The 26,344-nt window shown below is 33.5% G+C and overlaps 1 protein-coding gene across 1 annotated transcript in view; it reads right to left on the reverse strand.

Annotated features, from left to right (window-relative positions):
* LOC123609907 (protein eyes shut homolog) overlaps positions 1-26,344 on the reverse strand; it is a 212,204-nt gene that overhangs the window by 95,697 nt on the left and 90,163 nt on the right. The window contains exons 5-6 of the mRNA XM_045500917.1: positions 9,887-10,146; positions 177-273 (exon numbers count right to left, since the gene is read on the reverse strand). Coding sequence (XP_045356873.1) covers positions 177-273; positions 9,887-10,146 — 357 coding nt within the window. The remainder of the gene's footprint in view (positions 1-176; positions 274-9,886; positions 10,147-26,344) is intronic.

Raw genomic sequence — 26,344 nt, forward strand, 5'->3', positions numbered from 1 at the left:
TTAATGAGTTCATTAATATAAACATACAAAGTCAAAGCTTCAAATAATTGTAGCATGGCAAATTGTTAATAACCAGAAATGTTGTTTAATTTGTCAATTGAAATTATAAACATGGATATATTTAGATACATCTAGATGCATAAACTTGAATCCAGATATTTTTGGGTTTTCTGTACCTGAAATTGTTGACTCCATCTTCGCAGTCACCATAATTCTGGCAGGGAAGAGAGAAGCACTCATTCACATTAATTTCACAATGTTCACCCTCAAATCCTGCGGAAGGATGAGATGGATATAGATGAGCAATCCTCACTTTAGAGTGTGAAAATCAGTCAGTGGTAAAGAGTCTGGAGAATATGCTCTTAGAGGAAGTTTATGGGAAAAAAATTAAATAAAGAAAGAGAAAACACCTCATCTATGGCCTCTCATATAACTCTATTTCACATAACATATGAATAAAATTATGTTAGTTTCTAATTAATGAGTTCAAATGAAAGAATCAGGGGAGGAATATTTTACTCAATCCTTTGGGAAAGTGGGGTCGTTGCTAATGTTGCTGTTGTTTTAAGGTATTTAAATGTTTGAACAAGAAGAACTGAAACAATCTGGAAAGGAAATGAATTAATGTGACGGCTGATCTTAACATAAAATTGAGCTTCAGCAATCAAACTTATTCAAGGCAGTTAGCAGATGAGGCAAATTATTTAATTACTTTCCATATCCAAATGATGCAAAGAAAACAAATTATTTTGATCCATAACTACATAATCAGTCATCCATTTAAACACATGCCAGTTATTTTTTAAAAAAACAAAGAACATGAAAAAAAATGTACAGAATTATGAGAGGCACTTGTAATTATTTCAACACTTGTGTCAGAAAAAAATCAGTATATCACTTTTTAAAATGCATTTAATATTTTAATATTTATGATGACAATTTAAACAATTATTTCCATATTTCTATATTAACTAGGTAAATTGAAATATAGTCTTATACTCATTTTTCTTGCTAATATTTTTGTAATCTAGTTAGAGAATGTGTAAAACAAGAGGATTTTCCTTTATCTTACTTTTCCAGTGCTATAACTAAGTGCCAAATAATTGCAAATTTCTGACATTACAAATGACAATATCTACTCAGATTTTTTAGTTTGAAGAACATGTCATTCAAGTGTTCTATAAAACCTGTAATTTTTATTGGCATATAGGCTAGGATCTGAAAGAGCATGATCTAGGGACCCATGAATGGCCATCGTCCTACCACAGTTCTATCTCATAAAGTTTCTCCTCCTCTTTCTATCTTCAAATATCTCTTCACGTTGAAAGTTTGAAATCATTTGTAATATCAGCATGGAGATGATATAGCACTGCTTCTTTGGTCTCTATTTCTATTATCACGATCTTTTAGCTTCAGCATCTACTGCTGAATGGAATGTCCTCTATTCTTCCTCATTTACAGTCCCAGGAGAGAACATGGGCTTGTCCTACTTCATCCTTTCACGTCGTGCTATTAGCCATTGCCATTCTCTGTGGTGTCTACCACCAAGTCAAGTGGCAAACCTGCTTCTACTTGGGAGTTTGGCAAGTTGGTATTACCTCTTATAAAATCTGGCTGCTTTTAGGTGGGAGATAATATGGAAACTTAAACATTACTTAATCCAAAAGAAGGCAAGAGTAAAAAGGAACAAAGTAGAGATATGGTACTATAGAAAGTAGAAAACAAATAGCAAGATGATTCATTTAGAGCCATTATACACCAATATTTATATCAAACGTGGTTTTAAAAAAATACTTCAATAAAAGGCAGTGACAGCCAGGCTAAATAAAACAACAGAACCAACTACATGATTTCTAAAAGAAATTCACTTTAAATATAGAGATGACGATAGGTTAGAAGTAGAAAGACGGAATAAAGATGCACTATGAAACACTTATCAGAAGAAACCTACAGTGCCTATGTGTCTAGCAGATTAGGTAGTCTTTAGGAAAAGCATCATTATTAATTTGTTCTATTTTTTTCTTACTCAATTATCAAAGACTGCAAGTTAAGTTCTGAAGTTTCATGCTTACAATTTCATTCATGTACTAGGTTTGTATTGTCAGTATTAAAAATAAAATTAAAAAGAGTTATTTCCAAGTTAATATGGTTCTCCTAATTTTAGGTAAGCAAGGGTATCATTCCAACACATTTCACCATTCATCAATCCAATAATGCTATCCTATTTAAATTGTAACTGTTACAGCATAGTTATAAATAACATAATAAGCTTTTTTTTTACGTATATATATGTAAAAAAAAGTTAAAGATTTAGAACAGTGGATGCATTACACTATTCCTACTTCAAGCATGACTAGCTTTCTCTAGGAGGTAGAGTCTTCTGACACTAAGCTGTTTCTTAGAAGTGTTCGTTTGAGGCACTGGAACTCAGAGGCATTGGCTAGCTAGAGAAGTAATGCCAGTGTACCTCCCTGAGTTCAGCTGGGCTGATAAATCGGAAGAACATTCAGAACCTGGAAACTCAGGCAGCTCACAGAATAACCTTGTGTTTGTGATTTTGCCTTATTCATTTAGTTTGACATTTCTGAGATGGAGCTTTGTTACCAACCAGCAACATGTCAATGGGTTGAGGAAATTAGATTGCTACAATTCAATAGACATTGGGAGAAAGAAATAAAGTAGACACAGAGTGCATTTAAAAAAAACTGAAGCTTTGCTAAGAAAGCTTGTGTTTGTGGGGTTTAAAGGAGAAAAATGTATATATACTTAGTCCTAAACTATACTTTCCATAGTCCTTGGTGTTAGAAGCAGATATTCATTCGTGTGAAGGGTATTTGTTTTGAATATATGCAGTGACAACTAAAAGTCTGTCAAAATTTTATAAGTACAGTTAATTCATTCCATGCTACTCTCCAGTTATTTATCCCTATCCAGACTATTAAGCTGACTCTATTAACTGCAATAGGGTTTTTTACACACAAACTGATTTTCTTATAATGTCTTGCCTATACATTGTCATAGAGAACGCATGTGACTAATCAATAAATATTTTTACATTTTCTCATCCTCTAAAGCATAATGGTAAGTTACTAAACTTACTGTTCATGTTTAGGAGCCAAATCGGTGTCAACTATAGGCATAATCTTTAAAATCACTTAATATTTTCTCATTTCTAAAAAAAAAAATCGTTTTCACATGATTCTTTAGAGGGGAAATCATAGATTATTTTTTTTATTTTTTTTTAACGTTTATTTTTGAGACAGAGCATGAACGGGGGAGGGGCAGAGAGAGAGGGAGACACAGAATCCCAAGCAGGCTCCAGGCTCTGAGCCATCAGCCCAGAGCCCACGTGGGGCTCAATCTCACGACCGTGAGATCGTGACCTGACCTGAAGTCAGACGCTTAACCGACTGAGCCACCCAGGCGCCCCGGGGATAGCATAGATTAAAGTACATTAACAATAGTTCGATTTTCGGGAAACTTGATTAAGAAACATTTTGTTATTCAGGGCTATACCTTGACAACTCTCCCATTAGAAGTAATACCACTTGGAACTAGGAATGAAAGTAAATAGGGGAAAAACTAGAGCATATCTTTTATGTATTCAATAAGTTAGTGTTAAAATCATACATTTTAAAATAAAAACTAAAAATATTAAAAGTGAATGATTTTCAAAAGCATTAGAAACACATTATTTTTCTTTTTTCTTTCTTTTTCCGAGAGAGAGAGAGGGCATATAAGTGGGGGAGAGAGGCAGCAGAGAGAGAGAGAGACAGTGAGAGAGAGAAAGAGAGACAAAGAGAAAGAGAGAGAGAATCTTAAGCAGGTTCCATTTTCAGCACTAAACCCTATGTGGGGCTCCACCCATGACCCGAGACAAAATCAAGAGTCTGACACTCAACCACCAGAGCTACACAGGTGTCCCTATATTTTTATTTAAAAATTTTAATTTATCTAGATTTTAAAACTTTATGAAAACAACTACAACAAAAAAGATATCTTTCTCTTGGCAAGTCAGAATTTTTTTAAATATTGTTTTATTTTTATTTTAAAACAATATAATACAAATATTAGCATTGTCTTGAAAAATTAACCAACTATTACAAAACAGTTGCATTTAACTCTATGAAATAGAAAAGACAGAACTAATTTCTAGTAGGCTTAATATGGTTTTAACACTGATTTTAAGAAAATTAAAAAAAATGAGTATAAAAGCTGACATTTTCTTTAAAAATTTTTGATGTTTTAATTCATTTTTGAGAGAGAGACAGAGAGAGTTGGAGAGGGGCAGAGGGAGAGGGAGACACAGAATCTGAAACAGGCTCCAGGTTCTGAGCTGTCAACACAGAGCCCAACACGGGGCTCGAATTCATGAGCCATGAGATCATGACCTGAGCTGAAGTTAGATTCTCAACCGACTGAGCCACCCAGGCACCTCTTAAAGCTAATATTTTAAAATACAATAAATTATTGACATGTTTTTAAAGTTAACTAGCAACAATATATATTTTCTCTGAAGAATTTCCCCAATATAAATATCTACAGCTCTTTAAACCTAATAGATACATGCTACCAACATAAGCACATATTTTTAATTCTCAAAAAGAGTAATTTTTAATTTAGACAAACTATATTGTCAAGTGACACATTTATTTGGTGCTTGGAATTATACACCTCAGGTAACATGGCATTACCGTAGTAATTGTATATGTGTTGGAGTAATAGACACATTTGAATGCAACTGCTTGCTTCCTCTGGTACTACAAATCCATCATGCTTAGAATCCCAATTGTAAATCGACAGCACATGTAAATGATTTGATTCTTCCTTCCACTGTGACATTTTACAAGTACTCTTTGCCACATTCTAATCCTTTGTAAAGTGTCATTTTAAAAAACTTTTGCTCCGGGGCACCTAGGTGGCTCAGTTGGTTAAGCCTCTGACTTCAGCTCAGGTCATGATCTCAGTTGGTGAATTCGAGCCCCACATCAGGCTCTGTGCTGACAGCTCAGAGCCTGGAACCTGCTTTGGATTCTGTGTCTCCCTCTCTCTGCCCCTCCCCAGTTCTCACACTCTCTGTCTTTGTATTTCAAAAATCAATAAACATTAAAAAATTTAAAAAAAAAAGAACTTTTTCTCCTTTCACCTTGGAGACATATGGATGAAGTGGGTACATTTGGAAACTAAGCCCTGTAAATTAAAAGTAGTGGATAAGGTGGTGTTCTTGCCTACAAACCAAGATATAATTCAAAGTAGAAATATAAAGAAGCTTTCCTAAAGAGAGTATGAGAAACAAAATATACTTTAAGCTGAAATGATTTTAGGTCTCCCACTGTACACACACATACTAATAACTCCACTGTATGCTGTACGCATTTTATCCACATGCATTTTATCTATAGTCATCTCTACCTCTGTATCGTAACCCTCATGCCATTCTTATATTTCATTTCTACCAGTCTGAAGTTGAACTGCGTTTGTTCAACCTCTTGAACTTTATTAGCTCTTTCCCTTTACTATATGCATTAGAAATCACTCTTTTGATCACATACAATATAAACAAAAATACTAAGCTAGATAGAAGGAATGGCATTTATTGGGTAGCCTAGCTGGAAGGATGCCCCATAGTCTGTAGAATTTATAAAAGAACCATAGGAACTGCCAGGATGAGTTATTCTTTCACAAACACTTCTCTCCTAGTGAATTCAGATCTCCATGTGAAGAGAACATGGAGTTGGCTGCATCCACTGAAAAACTCTGGAAAAAAGAAGAAGCCTCTTTCCTTAGTGTCAATTCCAAGGAAGGGCTCTCAGTGCCAATATTCCAGTCCCATGCTGATGTGGATCAATCATAATTGCCAGAGAGATGGAGTTTTCTATCTCTCTTAGCTTGAGCTCTTCCAAAATAAGAATATGAGATAATAATATGTACTCAGGTAGCTTATTTGAGAGGTGATCCCAGGAATTCCTGCAAGGGAGTGGGGAGATAAAACAGGGGAGAGAGGGGCTTAATAAGTAGGCTACTGCGATGGGCAATGAAGGCTCCAAGGCTGCTGGGGATCCTCTTATGAATCATGTGGAACATAACTCAGAGCTCTCACACTCCATAACAAACTTTGCATCTACAAAGTAGGAACGTGGTACTTTACTGGTTAGTTAATTTATGTGTCTTTCCTTGAACTTAAGTTCCTTGAGGGTGTGTCTTTGCCATGCTTAATTTCCCCAGAACCTGTTTCAAGACTTGACACATGGTAGGAAATCAATATGTGTTTGTTGAATCAGTTAATAAAGAATACAATTTTTAGATTTCTAGAACCCTACCAACATCTGTTTGCAAGATTGGGCAGAACATAGTTCAGAGAGACAAAAAAAAAAAAAAAAAAAAAAAATATATATATATATATATATATATATATATATATATATACAGCATAAATGTTGAGGTAAGCTAATTGATTGCATACTAAATCACCAAAACCTAACACTTTATATGAGGTACCTAAAGTAACCCATTTATTTCCAGGAATCTTGAAGAATCATATTTGTCTTTCGATGTGCTATTTTTATATTTATTAAAGCACTTATTTTTTTTACCACAGAAATTATTTAAACAAATAGGATTAGATACAAAACAAACCTGTATTGAATTGTTACTGGTAGACACCTTTCTATCTACCTATTTTCCACTAGAAAATGGTGAATGTTCATAGGGATAAAGTTAACTTACCTCAGTTCTAAACAGAAGACAAAAGCACTGCCTTTACTTTCTCTTGCAAAACATGATCACCATAGTTCTGGTGTTTTACTACACCTATAATTTTTAAGTTGCTCACATTGTACCCAAATGGATTAGATTGTTTTGACTCTAAGTTTCAATCACACTAACCAAAGTAGTTTACCTGGTAAGCATTCTATTTGAGATGAATCATAGTATCAGTTATTCTAGTTGCTGTTCTTCAGAGTGAATTTTAATGCCATTTATAATTTAGTTATCTAGTACATAGTCACATTACTACTCTGGCTTTGAGGTTTTATTTATATTCATATTTAAATTGTGATAGACCATACAGACTGAGTAAAAACTGTGAACAGAATTTCAAAAATGCATATGCTGAACTCCAAGACCTTAAGCCTTAAATCTCTTTCCTCATGATACCCTATATCCTAGGCACTTAGCAAACACTAACAGCTTGCAAAGAATTCCAGTGGAGCTTCGAAATCCTGTATCTATATATGAGGTTAAGTCTTGGAATTCTTCATGGTTTTAAATTTCAGTACTTTTATTATTTTGTTTGTTCGTTTTAAGTTTATTTATTTTGAGAGAAAGAGAGAGAGTGTGTGCGAGCAGGGGAGGTGAGAGAAAGGAGACAGAATTCTAAGAGAATCCTAATCCTGCTCTATCAGTCCAAAGCCCAACATGGGGCTCAATCTCTCAAGAACTGTGAGATCATGACCTGAGCTGAAATCAAGAGTTGGATGCTTAACAGCCTGAGGTACCCAGGTGGCCCTTAAATTTCAGTACTTTCAAAATTGAATTTGATCAGAATATTTTCTTTAAAAAAATAATATGATGCCTTTGACGTAGATACTTTTTCAAACAACAAGTATTAAAGTAACTCAGGGCATAGTGTCTAAGCTATTCCACAGTCACCCTCTTTTTAATATTCTGAGGTAGTTTTTTAAAGCAATGTCACAGACTTCAGTTTGATCTGCTACAGAGGTTGAAGTATTAAAGGCAATAGTAAGTAAACATTTTTTACAGTAGTTAGATCTCATTTACAGAAACTTACTCCTACATTTCCTTAGGTTTCAAAAAAATTTTCAATTTCATATATATATATATATATATACACACATATACATGTATACATAAATATATATATGAAGCAAAATAGTTTAGAAACGATGTACACTTCAAATATCTCTTTGTGCTGAATCACAGTTAGAAACACATGATTCGTTGTGCCCACCCACTACTCTGTCCAAAGCATTGATTTCAGTGCTCATATCTCTCTTAATCCCTTAAGTAGAACGATGAATTTTCAAGAAAAAAAATAAACCAACAAGATTTTACTAATATACAAGATGAAATAAATCTAAATTGTCCTCAAGATATTTTTGTGATGTTCATGAGACTAGAAAATATTATTACTAATATGATAGTTGATAAGGTTTTATGATATCTCTGAACTTATTTTTCCTTCATCCCTCAACAGGAAAGGAATCTCACTAGATTATATAAATTCATTAAGTACATCTGTGAATTACAAATAAATTGTCAAAAAATTTATATGGAAAAAAATAACATGCCCCCAAAATATACCTGTCTTGTAAAAAACTGTCTTTGGCAAAAATAGAGGAGGTTTTATTTTAATAGAGGAAATAGGCTACTGCCTCTCAATAAATACTATCCATTGCTTCTATTCTGAGAATATATTAGTAGGCTAAGTAAAGCATCACAGAGTAATCCTGCTAAATAAATCAGCTCCTCCTTGCTACTGAATAATATTTCATAAAGTTTCACTCTCAACATTTATTAAAAGGAAAATTCTTCATTTAAATTATTTACTTTATAATTACTGAGGGCTTCAGGGTATTAGGTGTTCCCCTCACATTTTTTCCTATCTTGCTTTTCCTGACTCATTCCTGCAAACATTTATCCATATACCTTACATGCCCATATTATTTGTTTTATACAGCCCATATCATTTTTGCAAAAACAATTGCTAATGGCTTTCCACTTTGTAGTTCCAATCCCTCCTAAGGTCCAGAAGTTTCTGTCATGTATGTACATTCAAGGACTTGCCTCTATATCCTTACAATAGATTTTCTTATACATCAGGAATTTCTAGAGGTTTCATAAAAACAAACAAAAACAGCTTTGACTAAGATACCAATTAATTGGTACAGTCTAAGCTGACCTTTTGGGACAGAAGAGTAAAGAAGCACTATCCTTATTTTTAATAAACATCTATTCTAGTAGAATCAGTAACAAGGAAAGAGACATGAACCCATAAGTTGGTATTAGAAAATAACTAACAGTTGTAGGCTTTTATACACAACATGGTTTTTATATTGTGCTTATGACAAACACATTCCAGTTATAATGAAAATGTGCTAGTTTTATGATAGAAGCATTCCTGCTGAAGATAGTAATAGCTCTTGAGTAGTCAGCAATACATGAACAGTAAACATTTATGCAGATCACCTAATCAGATCACTAATCAGATTTCTTTCAGTTACATCTGAAGAGATCCCAATCAAGCACCTTGAATAACTTGATATGACCCAGAAAGCCGGAAGTTACTCACTTCAGGAATAGCTGGATTTGGAGCTCCAATAATGTCTTTTGTGATCTGCCCGTCCTCTATCCCTTTCATAGGCTCTATTTTATCGCACAAAGTAGCCACAAGAGTCACATGATACTGGCTTAGCAACCACAGCAGACATAAATGGTGTTCATAGATCCCTCCAGGAGGGAAGTTACAGTGAAGCATTTGATTACCCTAGATTCTATCTATGCTCATTTCTAACTAACTGCTATTGTAAGGAACACTACATGGACAAAATTCAAGAAAAAGAAGCTATTAACAATAGAAGAAGATTTCTTAAAAAACAACAAAAAAGAGCCCAAATCTATGAAGTTTTGCCTTTCCCTCACCCACTCCCCCTGGCCCCCCGACATCATGCTATTTAGGTTAACTTTTTAGATTATTTCTGTGGTCTGTTTATATACCTATATTTGGAGTCAAATACTCCCCCATCTCCAATGTATATATGTAAGTTTTCTCTCACCCATTTTTAGGGAGTCATAATACCATAAAAACAAAATAAACCAAACAGACAAAAAAGTGAAATATAACATTAAAACAAATACAGGCTCTTACCTTCTCTACACACACAATAATGATTTCCATCAACCAAAGTCAAGCATGTTGAGTTGTTTCTGCAAGGGTCACTGAGTGGATCACAGGGGTTATAGTGTTGATGGCAAAATTTTCCAGTATAAAAGGGTGGGCACAGGCATACAAAGTGCCCAGGAATGGAAGACTCATGACACAGAGCTCCATTCATGCATGGGTCAGAGTCACATTCATTTATTTCTTCACTACAGTTTTGTCCAGTCCATCCAGGTGTACACTCACAGCTGAAATAAAATTTTAACAAGTATGAACAGTGCTGTTTCAAATGTATTCTTTGAATTTTGAATGTATTACTACATTGAACTAATTTGTAGTATTTTTATTTAAACAAGATTAATAAGCATAGTTTAGAAACATCGTTTACCTAATTTCCTGAGACAATTCAATGTATAATACGGCAAAACTGACCGCAATGGCAAAGATAAGGTTTAAGAAGCATTTTCTAACGTGGTAGGCCACTGACACAGATCAGAGAACAACAGCGCTACCAATTTCAATTTTGGCAACTATTGATTTTAATTACCAATTGACAAAATTTCCTCAATTATTTCTTTTATGCAAAATAATTTTCACTGTTTAGAAGCCTGAGATGATATTTATGCAATGTCTTTAGCAACATGTGACTCTTATAATCACCAGAGTATTTATAACAAGGTGTTCCTTTATGCTAAGCAAGTTTTTCATTTCACTTTTGCATGCTTTTAAGAACATCTTTCCTACTAATATTTGAATAATGTGGGAAAATTGAAGAGAAAGCAAATCACTAAAAAGTGAAGCATTTGGATCTTATCTGTACCTTACAGACTCTAGCTAGGTCTAACCCTCAACCATCTGGCATCTGTCATTCTCTCAGAAACTTTTGAGTTCAAATAGCAATTTAACCAAACATCTTCCATCAAACTAGGCTAATTCTTTTCCTAAGAGGAGGAGGATTCTAACAGAGCAGAAAAAAATGTTTGTCCATGTAATGTATTATTCAAACAAGGGAAATGGACAGGAAATGAATGGAGTAATACTGAAACCTGCCAATATGGAATGAATGGGAGGATTGTCCACCAACAGGGTGAGTGGAAGTCAATCAAAAACTGTGTGCCTGTTCAGAGAGCGAGAGCACTCATGTCAGTCTATGGGCAAGGTAGAGCTCTAAATCTAAAGTAAATGTGTTATTTGGCAAGTGACAAATCATGAGACAAGGCATAGAGGATATTAGAAGAATTATTTTCAGAAAAACATTTTTTACTGATATATTAAATATTTAAAATAACTTGAAAAGAATATTATATTCCTGAAATATTTAACTTGCTTCATGATAAACAACATCTTGCTAAAAAAGAGAGATAGAATAGGGGAAAAAAAGAGGACAAGGAAACAAGGAAGGGGAAGGGGAGAAGGAAGAAAAGAAAGAATAAGTTATCTCATTTGCACTATGTTAATAAATACAGAATATACCAATATAGTGAGAGGAAATAGTTGAATGATTGGCTTGTGCCATTTGAAATGAATTGAAAATGAATTCTAAATAGATATAATACTCATTGAAATAAACACTAAAATGAATAGGGGGAAAGATAGCTTTAGGCATAATTGACTAATAATATGTTTACTAGTTTAATAAGATTGAATACAAACTAAAAAAAGTGGAATTTACAGCTGTTTTTTAAGTTGGTAGTGTGCAGAAAGTTACTGCTACAATGCAAATTGAGTACTTATTTGTAAGGTATGTTTACAAGGCAAACCACAACTGAAACAATCTGTAACTCTGAAATGTAAAAATATATCTATGAATATGCTATTTTCTTAGAGTGAGTAAAAAATGTGGATGTTTTATTTTCTCTTCTAAAAGGAAATGACATTATTTTCTTGACTATACATCCTGGTTTGCCTAGATAGTCCTGGCTTAGGCCTATTGTTCCAGTACAATGATTTACATGGTACCCTTTGATTTAACAAAAGTGTCTAAAGTGCTATTGTCTTCATTTTTGATTATACTATTAAGAAAAATGAATGTTTTCCAAAAAAGACTATACTCTCAGTTATTTTCTAATCCATGATTTCATCTTGCTCTAAAATTTGTCTGTCATACCTTTGAAAAATGTGTCCCATATACGACCTTATATTATAAACATTTCCATGACTAGCCTCCATTAATTAAACTTCTGGCTCCTCATTGTGATTCTGAATCTCTATATTCTCATGTACATATGTTGAAAATATTATAAATATTGATGGATATATGGTCTTCAGTTGGAATCATACAGAGTTATCTGAATTCTTTCACTTGGGAAATTGAGGATCAGAGAGTTTATTGAAATTGGTAATCTCCAAGAATTATTATAAAGATTAAATAATATAATGAGTAAAAAGCATACATGATGCCTGACATCAATATTGCCTACCCACCTATGGTGGCCTCTAGGTGCTGTCACAGAATTAAAATATATATATATATATATATATATATATATATATATATATATATATATATATCTGTTATCCTATTTATGCTTAAATAAAATATGCATCTCAACAATGAGAAGTGCTTCAATTTCTAGTGGTACTTTTCACTTATTTGTCAACCACATCTTATTTTAAAATGGTCAAATATAGTATTCAATTTGATATCTCCAATAAAGCTTTGAAATAGGTAGAAAAATGTATTTTTTTATTCTCACTTTATAGATGAGACAGTCAGAAGTGCGAAGGATAAAAGTGACTGATCCAAAATCACCTGGTTGGCAACTTGAGATCTGAAGCCCAGACCTCTTCCTTCAAGGTTCCCTCTTTTCTTTTTTTCTTTCTTGCAGGTTTCAAATCCATTATAAGAATATCCAAGATGTTGTGTAATAATATTAAAATTAAGTATAATCAAATCTCAATACAATAACTTCAGTGAATTTATTTAAAGTAGCTTTACTTCTAAAGTGCTGTTGCATAAATATTTATCTTTTTCTTTTTCTTTTATTCCTTCATGAGTACATAATTTCAACTTGACTAAAAAAGTTCCCTGTGAGTAACCAATAATGTTTGAATATTTAACATATGTGCTGACTGTTTGTTTTATCTTCTCACATAACAGGTGGCTCAAAATTTCATGTGGTGTCCTTACAAGGATCAAATCCTCAGGAAAGCATCTGGCCATATGTCAACAGGACTGATGATGCCAAGGTGAGGCCTCTGGAGATGAATGGATATTTGCAGAAAATAAAGTTCTAAAGAACAAAGTCACTATTTACAACTAACAGACCTATACATTTATATATTTGAATCTGCTTTTATACATATCAGAGAAACTAGTCTGATGAATGGAAAAACATGTTTTATGTGAGAGCTTCAGTCTGGTTTTTAGCTTGTACTATGAAATAATTTCTGGATTCAGTATGAACTGGCAGGATTCTCCAAACTCACAGCTAGAAGCAGGATTTTTATGGATTGAAAAAACAAACAAGCAAAAACACGTACTCTATGACTTTTTGAGGATATGATTTCTAGTAATAAATACTCAAAAACTAATTTAGTGTATACTTAAAAGTAGATTAATATGTTCTAATTTGCTGTCTTCCTTAGTGAGATAACCAAAAATTCACTGGCATAAAATACACTGAATTCCTTCTAAGTAAGAACAACATTTCAATTCTTAAATGTTGATTTAAACTACCGAAGAATAGAAAATAAAGTAGATGCCATTGTTATAAAATGGGACAAAGGAATATTCATGAAAAATATCATTAGCTTAAATAATCTTAGTAGATTCCCATTTCTAAATATTAACCATTCTATATGCTCACCTTATCAGAAATATTGACATCCAATGATTAATATTTGGCAATATTTATGTATGTTTGTTTTGTATAAGTATACCAGCTTTTCTGGCTGTAAACTTATAAATACAAATCTAACAGTATACATAACTTAAAAGAGTCTTCTTACATGAATTAATCCACTTATTCTTTGTTGCGGCCATTATTTTGATGCAAAATAAAATCCCAATTGAAACTAGCAAGTGAAAAAGAAATAGTAATACTATAAGTAATAAAATAGAATTGTTATCTTTGTTAATGTCTTAAAACATTGAGGGCACATAAAAAGGAAGAAATTTAAAAAATACAGGCTATCAGCTAAGTCATTCGCTTTGTATTTTATTGTTTTATCCATTCACCTGTTGTTCATATGTAGTTATCTCATCAGGTATACCTTAACAAAACTACATTAATAATGAACTCTAAGATATTCACTACTATACTTTTAGCCACTGCAATCCTCTTGCAATAAAATGTGGAAAACCATTTAGCTCACTTAGACTGGTAAAATTTGTGTCAAATAAATTATTTTATTAGTAACAATAAAAAACAAGAAAACGGGTTCAAAAACCATTCTGAAGAGCATCATGCAAGTGTAAAGATGTAAAACATAAGAAGATTGTATATGGGTGGAATGAACAATTGGAACGGCCTAAAAAGTTATAGCAAGGCAAGACTGAACAACAGCAACGACAGTGAAACTAAGTTATTTTACATTCTACCCTTGAAGATATTTAACACTTTCTTTTTGTTTTTAAGTACAGTAGTGACACAGATTGCTATAGAGTAGAAGATGGATAAATGGGGAGAGCTTGGTAGCATGAATATCATTTAGGAAGCTATTGTTTTATTGTTGATAAGAGATTATGAGGATCTAAGCCAAGACGTTAATTAGTTATACCATATTTAAAGTACATTTCTGATGTAGGTTTGAGAAAATGTGGACAATGATTAGTGTAAGTTAATGAAGCAGAGGGAGTAATGGGGGGTTCTTGGTTGATTTTAGCTTATTTATATTATTTTAGAAAGGTAATGGTGATTACCTTTGGGTGAAATAGGAAATAATACAGAGGATGGCAGAAGATGAGAGGCTACTGATGTTTAATATATAGTTACTTAAATTAACCACATGATTTAGGACGCTGTCCTATATGTAGTAAGATATTCAAATATGGTACTCTGGAAAAGTTAAAGCTTGTGATAAAAATTCAAGGGCCATTCTAACAAGCATTATCAGGAATAAGTTAGAATCAAATAATTTTAACATTGACCACTTTTAACAAAAATATAAAGCTAATTTATTAAAAATATAGAATAGCACCTCTATATTATGTGATATAACCTTAAATGTTTTATATTGGACCTATATTTTATAAAATATTTATATGGCACAGAATAAGTAGGAAAGGATCATACTAGTCAGATTACCTACAAGCACTTGACTGGTGAAAACAAGTCTTTCTTTTATGTTTTTTTAAGGGTGAAGAGAGGGTAGGTGGAGGGAGGGAAAGAGACAGAGATCCACTCTTTATATATTGGGATACATACTATTAATCTATTTATAGACAGAATATATAAATCATTTATATATACTGAAAAAATTATTTTCTATACTTAATTTTAAGCAATGTACATTTTGATGTAAATGAACTATTTGGATATTTCCTTGGAATAATTCTATTTAAATTATCTGTACATTTCCAATATTCTACATGATTTAATCTCCTGTGCTGTGTGAAAATACAGTTGATCAACAGGCTTTTTCACAGTTGTGGAATTCAAGTTGTTGATCAGCATCTCCAAAAATAATTCTAGGCTTTTTCAAGATTCAAAGGATTCCTCATTTCATAGCAAGAAGTGGATGTTCCAGCCAAGCAGAAACACAAAATGCATTGGGTCAAACCTCTAGTAGATTTACATTTAAAACCTAAAGAATCCGGTGAAATGCATGTTGCATTTGGGAGAAAACCCAAAATTTACACATTTAAATCTGGGACTAGAACATAGATCCAACTAAATATTGGACAGTAAAAGCAGATGAACATTTTTGCCATAATGATCATAATATGGAAACTGTAAGAATGTGATATTTGATCACTGAGACAGATGGTCAGATTTTACTAGGGTTTTTAAAGCTACAATAAACATAAGAAAATAATCTTCAAAGTTAAATTTAAAAAAAAGAAAGTGAATTTTTTTAATGACAATCTAAATAAGGTGAAATAAAATGCTTACAAAGAAAAGCTGAATATACCATCCTTTGGGTTTACCTATTGATATAGGGATATGGCTTAATGCTATAAATATGAGGAACATGAATAATTACATGACTCAACTTCAATCAAAACCTCAGTTTATATATAAAATACATGAATTTAGTATCTTTTTAAGTTTTTTTAATGTTTATTTTTGAGAGAGAGAGAGAGAGAGCGCGCACATGAGTGAGACAGCATGAGTGGGGGAGGGGCAGAGATAGAGGGAGACACAGAATCTGAAGCAGGCTCCAGGTTCTGAGTTGTCAGCACAGAGCCTGATGCAGGGCTCAAACCCATGCACCGAGAGATCACGACCTGAGCTGAAGTTGGATACTCAACCGACTGAGCCACCCAGGCGCCCCATGAATTTAATATCCTTAAATTCTTATACACTATATTTCATTTTTGTGTTTTGACAGGGTGTGTGTATGTTTGTGTGTGTGTGCGTGTGTGTGTAAAGAAAACAAATTGATGGTGTGTCAGTTTTCCTGAGCAAGTAAGTATTTCTTCTGGCTCTTGGTTTTTCCCAAAATGGGTCCTTTGGACAAGTCAAAGTAAGTCTGCTTTTACATATAATTTTCTAAATATTCAGATAAATTTACAGTTTTTATTCTTTAAGTGTTTATCTAAGTATATGCATGCATGTGAATGAGAATGTAGATTATAAAGTATATACAATGTGTTCAAACACAGTGTTCAAACTGCATTTAAAAATACATACATATACATATATATATATATATATATATATAGCATTTTAAATACAGTTTGAGAATATATAAAATCTCTACATACATATTTTTTCTTTTAAGTACAATTTGAGTAGGAGACAGACATTTAGAATACAAAATAAGAGGCAGAGTGTTATTTAAAGGAATGAAAGTACTGAGATATGGAACTTAAATTTATGAACATTTTGAAAAATAATTCATAAATGTGCAGTATGTCAGAAGTTTTACAGGGAGAAACATTTTAAAGTCCAAATTTAATAAACGTCAGACTTTAAGTTGCAAAAGAAAATCAACTGAGCAAGCAAAAGCCTAAGTACTTTCATACATTTTGAAAATGTATTATAAGCAAATAGGAAATGAAATAAATCTTTGGTTTGTTGTTGGGACTAGCAGTATAATAAATGCTATAACTGTTAGAAACTGTGTGTGTGTGTTTGACATATATATGTATAAGGAATTTATACTAATTACTAATTGTACCTTCTTAGTTCTAGGCTGTATGCATATAATACATACAATTGTTTATGAACTATAGCACAATTTTGGTTAACTAATGTCAAAAATATGTGAAATAAAAATACTTAAGAGGAAAGATAATAAATATTTAGAGACATAAAAATTACTATGGGCTTACTTTTTCATTAAAATTTAAAATTATCCCCTTTAAAATGATCTAGATAATATTCCAAACTGCCTTTTATTTCTTTTTAAAGGAAGTATTAGATTATAGAAATAAATAAGGAAAACAGAGATGAGAAAAGAGGAAAAGGGACAAGGGAAGAAGCAGAGAAATCTCATTCAAGGGTCATCTGTCTCATAGGAGCTATGTGGAAGGTATTTATATGTATGACCCTATTTCTTGACTGGCTCCTTCTTGGCACTTGGCTAGTCAATCCTAAGAAACTTTCATAACTTGGTGGTCCATATTAACTATGGAAGAGATTCCAGAATTATTAAACAGTGGAAAAAGAAATCAAAAGTTCAGAAAAATAAGCATGCTAAACTAAGTATTTTATGTAAGGGCACAAAACAGATCTCGTTCTACTGCACGATGTGGAGACCACTCTTTTTATTAAAGTGGTTAACACATATGCTTTTCAGAGGAGCATCAGCTTCACTGAGAATCTTAGTGTCAGTCGTCCCTTGAATGATAGAACTGATTATAGGAGATACTATTACCAAAATTAGCTCCTGTAAGAAATAGAGATGATAGGATTGGAGAATTTAAAAGAACCAGGTGGTGACACATAATCTTCAGAACAAGTAGGGCACAATCATAATGATCACCAAGGCTAGTGGGGTAGTAAGGGGGGCCCTGATCCTCAGAGAACCATGGAGACATTTAATAAAACACATTGTCTGTAGGGGCAGGATAGATGAGTAGATAAGGATATTCTCCAATTTATGTAATCAAAATAAATCAAGACTGGATAATTAGGAGGCTGATGGTAGCCTCTCCAGTTAAAAATGATGATCCTTTGCCCAGTTTTCAGACCTCAAACCCACTTGATTGAAAGAGAGGCCAGGTGCCCTGGAGAAAACACACCATATCACTACAAGATATAGTAATGATTCCAACAGCAGGATCTATGGCCATTTACTTTTGTAACTACATTTAGGAGAAAGAATGGCAAACATTTCAAGGATACTGGACTTGAGTTCAACGTGACATTGAAAAATAGGTTTCAGAAGCTTCATTGCCCTAGTTTTAGAATGGAGGAATATGGAAGCAAGGTAATAAATGCACCTGGCCCAGGTGTAGCTCACAGCTAGTTTCACAGGTCTGTTTTCCAGACCCTGAATATATATATACCTGGAATGGACTTTTAAGTTGGTAGAACTTTCACACCATTTCTTTGTCTGGAAATTATAATCATAATGAATGCTAATTGGAAGCCATTAAACCTGTCTCCCCACTAAACTCCCACCCTCCAGCCAGTAACATGATTTAAAAAACAAGATATCACCCTATGGGAAAAGCATAAACGGTGCCACCATTGAGGCAAAAAGCAGATCCACTCTTATTTCTCCATTCCATTCACCAGATTGGCCCCTACAAAATATACATATCACTTTGAAGATGACAACAGACAAGTCAAGCTCAACTAAGTAGTAGTTTATTTGCTTCCATTGTCCTAGATGGCACATTTGACCAAGCAGAGTAACACTGCCTCAGATACACAGTATGTGGCCAAGAATGCAGAAGTCTTTTCTTTTCTCTTCCTATCAGGCAGGAGGCTCAGAAACAGTGTATATCATTTGGAACAGAAAACAGTATACATCTAATGTCTTAAGGCTACATTATCTCTCCCACTGTATTATAATCTGAAGGTAACTGGACTGTCCAGACATTCTTCAGACTGTCACACTGATCCACAATATTTATGACATTATTCATTATTATGTTAATCAACCTGGAAGAGCAATAAATGGTAAATATGATGAAAACTTTGTGAAGATACACATGGTCCAGGCAGTGACTGATAAAATTTATGAAGACTCAAGCTCCCATCACAAAAATGAAGTTGTTAGAGATCCAATGTTATAGAGCATCCTGAGATATCTCTTCAAATATAAAGACAGATTATTTCATCTTCTACCTCACACACTAAATACAAATTAGTGCATCTTATACTACACACCACCAAAAGGGAAGCACAACACTTGGAAGGCCTCTTTGGTTCTAATGGCAGAAACATTGTTCCAACCTACTCACGCAAGGATATAGATGGCTGGACACTTTACATGAGTCCCAGACCAGAAGACTTGGTAAATGGTTCAGGCCAAAATGCAAGTAGATTTGTCTTTTGCACTAGGAAACTCAACAGGCTCTGTGGTATTAGAGTTATTAGTGGTATTAGTGATGGCAAACCCCAGTAGATTAATTATTACACAGACCCCTATGGTTAGAGCAAAAGACTAAACCCCCATGCCTCCATATGGGACAACTCTATTGGGCCATCCCTGTTCTGGAGTTCCTGGTGGAATTTGGGAGCCTCTGATGTCTTTCCATTGCAATTCATCCTCTGCTTCTGCCCAATTATGCATCTTTATTATGCCCCCAAGTATTCTATTTAAAAAAAAAAAACTTTATCATGATGTAAATGATGTATAAAAACATTGCACATACATCAAGGGTACTCCACAATAAACTTCCAACATAAATTTCCATCTCAGAGTTTGATTCCTGAGGATTCACAGGATGCAACCTGTGATGCATTCACTATGAGTGAGTGCCAAATGCTTTCACTCTACTTCTAGAAATATACACATGCATGGGCACAAAAATATGTTTTATGCTCTTTTTTGTTTCATTGTTTATAACAGCAAAAAATCAGAATAATATAAATGACATTAAGAGGGTACTGGTTATATTATCTGGAATAATTAAATAAAATGATATACTTTTGCAAGTAATGAGTTATAAAGATATCCTTTTAAATTGTCATTAAATAAATACCACTTAAATTCTAATGTAAAATTTTAATTCCTATTATATGTGACATAATGTTTGAATGTATATGCTTCTGGAATTATAGAAAAATTTTAGAAGCTTATAAGAGACAGTAAAGCATAAGGAGTAAAAACATGTTATCAGAGGGTCATGTGTTCTGGAGTCAAACGCTATATAGCAGCTGTGTAAACTTGGATAGGTTATACCTCAGAGAATCCATTCTCTAAAAACTGGAACAATAAAATATAATTCTCACGTAGGGACTATATTAGCCACTGCTCATAAAATATTGAGAAGTACCTGAAATACATGAACTCTTTATATGAACCTGAAATCAACTCTTTAAGACTATTATTATTAAATATAACATATTGAACAATGTGTTAAGTAGGAGATGAAATTTTTTTTCCTTAATAGAATTCTGTACCAATAACTTTTTCACTTAGATCATGTGATATTCTTAGAATAAAACAACTTCTATTTTCAGAGGCTTGCTTTTTATCTAAATTATGAAGCCTACTTTCATTCTATTGCATGGACTGCTAACCCATGCTTTTTCTTTTATGTGTTCTATTTTACCTTTTACATATAGAGATCTGTATGTAGTATTTGCCCATAAAGGTGAATGCATTCCCTTTGGATCCCCTCATTGTCAACCTGGTGATTGCTCAATCCTTTTAACATCATTCTTTGGAAATCTGATTAAGACACATTTCACTTTTTCTTTGCAGGACATCTCTGTTATTGGGTGACAGCACCAGAAGTCATCATCCATCAATTAACTTTCTGCTTAGCTTGGCATCGTTGCCAAAGTGTTGATGTGGATGTGTCCACTTTCCTTGCTGGTATTTCCTTTCACCTTGGGTAGAAGAGTGCTGCTGTACCAGAGAGAAGCCTCTTTGCCCTGCCTGGTTTCTGCTACAATAGCTTTCTACAAATCCTGAAGCCCCCCAGAAGAGCAACTTCTGAAATCAGTTGGCCTATAATGGTAGAAGAGATGCTTGCCTCTAGCCCTCACATTTCTAAAATAGAAGATAAGATTAGCCCTTCTCCAGATTCCTCACCATTATGCTGGAAAAATTGTTAGAACACAGCTCTGCAATTTTATTTATTTGTTGTTTTTTTTTTTTTTACTCTGATCCTATCACACTATATGTTGCTAACATCCCTAATATTTCTGGCAAGTGCACGATGCTACTCTCTTGTCACCAGGGCTGATGCTATCTTCCTTCTTAATTTGGCATTGTTCACTTAGAAAGGATGTAGGAAGTGTCAATTCAGATAGTTATGATGAATTTGACATCTTAGTAAGAGTTTTCAGACTACCATGTCATTAGAGGTACCACAAACATACATTTTTGTCATATGAAGAATTTGAAGCATTTATTGAAAGAAAGTTTATTATTTCTTCCCATATGCTCAACAGTAAAATATCTGACTTATTTAGTGATGCAGAGATTGTCTTCTCTAAATATTTTGTAGTGACACTAATGATTTCATTTCCTTTTGGGATGCCTTTAGCAGTGAGTAAATGCCAAGTCAAGTTGACTAATCATAGTAGAAAAGTTGTACAGTGAAACTAATAGTCCAAATTTGACACATGTGGGATTGAAATCTGGAAAATTGAACATATCAAGTTGCTGAAAGAATATATTGCTTTCCAGGGCTTGATTGTGAGTAAATAAAAATAAATGATCTTTTAGTGTTTTGTTTTGAGTGCAGACATGTATAAGCTATCAATCAATATGCATGTATTCGTTTTGCTCCAAATATGAAAATATATTCTAATTTGAGTAGTATATTGTTGAGTTTAATTTTTTCTTTGAGATTTTCTTTTTTTTTTTTTAATTTTTTTTTTCAACGTTTATTTATTTTTGGGACAGAGAGAGACAGAGCATGAACGGGGGAGGGGCAGAGAGAGAGGGAGACACAGAATCGGAAACGGGCTACAGGCTCTGAGCCATCAGCCCAGAGCCTGATGCGGGGCTCGAACTCACGGACCGCGAGATCGTGACCTGGCTGAAGTCGGACGCTTAACCGACTACGCCACCCAGGCGCCCCTCTTTGAGATTTTCTAAAGGAAATGTTTGAAATTCAAAGTTTTGAATATATAAACACCACTTTATTTATGTCTATATTACATCTAGTGTTATACTTCAGAATATTTGTTAATATATTAATTCCAGTGCTACTAGATGATGCAATTGTGAGGTATGTAAAATTCTAAGATATGAAGCTCTACCAGTTGACTCTCTCAGATCCATTCTCCAGTTGCCCAAGGCATTTATGTTGATGTCCAATTGACCATCAGATTAAGGTCCCATCCTATTCTGTTTTAAGAGATTTCCTGTTCTTTCTCCATCAAATCTTATCTGTCTGCACCCCATGTCCTTAGTAATTTATTCAGCAACTAATTAATATACTATTTTTATCAATGAATGGAATAAAATGTTTATCCCTTTCCCACATATTTTCAGTTTAATAAAATCCTTCAATGTCTCCATTGAAAGTAGGTTGCAACATCTACCATTAAAACCAGACAATATGTTAATGTTTTTAAGGATAATAACTGTTCAACACCAAGAATTATATTCATTTTAATTTAAATACATCCTTTAACATTTATGACAAATTTAAGCTTATTTTTTTCATTTTTATCATGCCTATAAAGTTTTTATTAATAAGGAATACATATATATTAGAATTTTTTAATGTTTGCTTGTTTTTTAGTTTTCTACATAAATCTATTCATTTCTCAGTCAGATTTAACATAATTTATGTTCATCTGTTTCCTCCTAAACTCTTTAAATATATAACTGATTTTCCTATGCCAAAGGCTTTTTATTTTTAATTTCAGATTATAGATACTGTAATATAGAGGTGGGAAAGTAGTGTGGAGATTATCAGTTATGTATGACACCCATTCTCTCTTGCCTATTTCTTCATGTAATTGATTCTATTCAGGTATCTACTCCTTCCTTCGTATTTCGCATGATAAATGGGAAGTTGATTCTATGCCCAAACCTCATGTCAAGGGTGAATATGATTGCTCTAAGACAGTGAATTTCAACTTTGACTACACGTTAGAATTACACACTAGTTTTTGAAAATCCTAAAGTTCAGATTGCATCAAAAGCTGAATAAATCAAAATCTCTCTCGGTGCAATGCAGGTCTTCGCATTTTTTAAGTGGTTCTAATGTGCAGCCAAGTTTAGTCAGCTTCTGAAGTAACTTGTTTAGGAACTCAGGTATAAACTAATTAACATTGATTTAGCATGGGTTATTTGACACAATGCATAAGAGGCGTGATGTTTGCTAAGGTCTTGTGAGAAATATGTTTTCTCCCTCTAATGAGGGAGCCTCCAGAAATTATGCTCTCTCTCTTTCATTTGATGCCATGAGGTATATATGTGAAACTAGGATGGCTAATGCCTGTCACTTTGCCACCATGAAGGAATACTTTTATTGACACTGTAGGAGCCAAGGACACGTTGTCCCAAGATGGGTGACCTTGGTTAAGATGCAATCAAAACCCAGTAGATTCAAGAAAAGCTCTTTACCTCCTTCTCAACTGACTGCCAGTACCAGGTAAAAAGCTATTAACAGAATTTCCTCTTTACCTAAGAAACTTACCTGCATAATAGGGCAATCTTTGTTTTCCAAACATCTCTTTGGCCTTCCTGCTAACAGTCTTTCTCCCCTTTGTGTCTCCAGATCCTATCCCTCTCCTTAGCTCATATAAGTGTCTGGATGCACGACTGTCTTTGGAAATTCCATGTCTGTGTTGATTCTCCATATGTAGAAAACTAAACTTGATTTTCTCCAGTTAATCTGTCTCATGCCAATTTGATTCTTAGTCCAGCTAGGACCTTGAAGGGCAGAGTAAATTTTTACTCCCCAACAATACATTCAGCATGCATAATATGGCTCAGACAAGTTAATCTCAGAGAAATAGGGTGATTTCCTACTCATGTGGATCACCTTATCTCTGGACTTTTAGATAAATGAGCTTGTGATTTTGTTATCAGTGAAACCAGTTTGAATCATATTTTCTCATACTTACAGTTGAAACTCTTTTTCTCTAATATATATCTAAGAATTATATAATTCTGGTAAAAATAATATTTACAAACACTTGATATTTTTCATTAATTTTAATTCATAGTAACATGTTGCATTTTTTTGCATGTGTTGGATCATTAGGTCAAGGAAAACTCATTAAAACTATTTTAATATTTGGGACACCTGGGTGGCTCAGTCGGTTAAGTGTCCGACTTCAGCTCAGGTCATGATCTCATGGTCTGTGAGGTTGAGCCACATGTTGGGTCTATGCTAACAGCTCAGAGCCTGGAGCCTGCTTTGGATTCTGTGTCTCTCTTTTTCTCTGCCCCTCCCCTACTCACTCTCTGTCGCTCTCTCTCAAAAATAAACATTAAAAAAACTATTTTAATAGTTTAATGAATATAGCAAAAATTTCAGCAACTAGCTTAAATTCTTCAGTTTTTTAAAGATCACTGATTGAAATACAAAATGGGGTTAGTTTATCTGAAGGAATGAAAGTAGGACTTTAAAATCAATGCCATCTATAGACCAAAAGAAAAAAAAATCTATGGATCCACAATAGATCCATAATGGAGATTATTTACATCTGGTGCCTCTATTGACATTTCAATATCTAAAATAAGTCCACAATCTTAAGTTTTATTTAATTATTTTGTTCTATAGTTCAGGTGCTACAAGGTATAATATTGATTAAATGAGTCTTTTTTTACTTTAATAATTTTATAAGCCAGTTATATCCCACTATTATTAAGAAATAAGGTAGTCCCAAGTTATTTGAAGCTCTTTATGAATCCCTGTCCAATCGTATTTTTTCCATTGTTCCTTCAAAAAGAACCACTGCCTCTAAATGAGATTTATCATTTCCAAATACTTCTTCACAATGTTATCTATGTATGTATCTTTTTTTTTAAGTTTATTTATTTATTTTGAGAGACAGAGAAAAAGAACGTGCACATGCGAGGAGGCGGGGGACAGAGAGAGAGGTAGAGAGAGAATCCCAGCAGACTCTGCGCTGACAGTGCAGTGTGATGCAGAGCTAGGTCTCACGTACCATGAGATCATATCCTGAGCCAATATTAAGAGTCAGACACTTAACTGACTGAGCCACTCAGGCACCCCTACATATGTATCTTTAAATAACATACAGTTCTGTTTTTTTTAAATGTCATTATATATGTTCTTTTAACCTCTTCTTCATAGTTCCTTGCATTATTTTGAATTTGCTTTTTGATAAATATCTCAAGATATATAAAGTCATAGACACTCTTTCTTTGGTATCTTTAAAAAAATACTCATTTTCAATATCTGCCAAAATAAATCTTGATAAATTTTGACATTTTGATATGTTAATATACTAGCATTAGCAAGTAAGACTGAACTCTAATTCCAGCATATATAACAATAATCTAGGCAAATAATGTCTGAAGATAAACTATGGTCTGCTGACAAGGGATAGTGTAAATGTTATTAGAGGGTTCTATAGATCCCTAAATCTGGTTGAAAAGTTCTAAGGAAAATAGAGCTTTTGGAAATGTTGAGGAGTAAAATTAGAAATAGGAATATGAAACAGAGGAAATTAATATTTGTGAATTCCTCCTATGTTCAAAACACTGTATTTGGGTCCATATACATGCTATTTCAACAAGACTGAAAAATAAGCACTATTCTTGTTAAGTCCCCAAATTGCTCAAGAACACAGGGCTAAAACACAGAATTCAAAATGGATCATAGACTTAAATATAAAATGCAAAATTGTACAACTTCTAAGAGATAACATAGGAGAAAATCATAATCTTGGGTTTGGGAATTTAGATGCAACACCACAAGCACAATTTATAAAAGAAAAAAAAATGACAAGTTGGGCTTTGTAAATGAGCAATAATTCCTCTCCACTTTAAGGGTTCTTCTAGCTAGACTAAGGATCAAATTCATATAAGACATATTAACAGGAGAAAATAAAATTTAATAGTGTGTGTATGGGGAATCCACACAGAATAGAAATCCAAATACAGGCAAAATGAGGTTTATATGTCATTCTGAACTAAGGAAAAGGATGTAGGCGTCTGGGACTTTAGAGGAAAGGAATGCACTTCACAGGGTGATAGGAAGATGTGTGGTAATTA

This window comes from Leopardus geoffroyi, chromosome B2 (assembly GCF_018350155.1).
Source record: "Leopardus geoffroyi isolate Oge1 chromosome B2, O.geoffroyi_Oge1_pat1.0, whole genome shotgun sequence".
Classification (NCBI taxonomy): Eukaryota; Metazoa; Chordata; class Mammalia; order Carnivora; family Felidae; genus Leopardus; species Leopardus geoffroyi.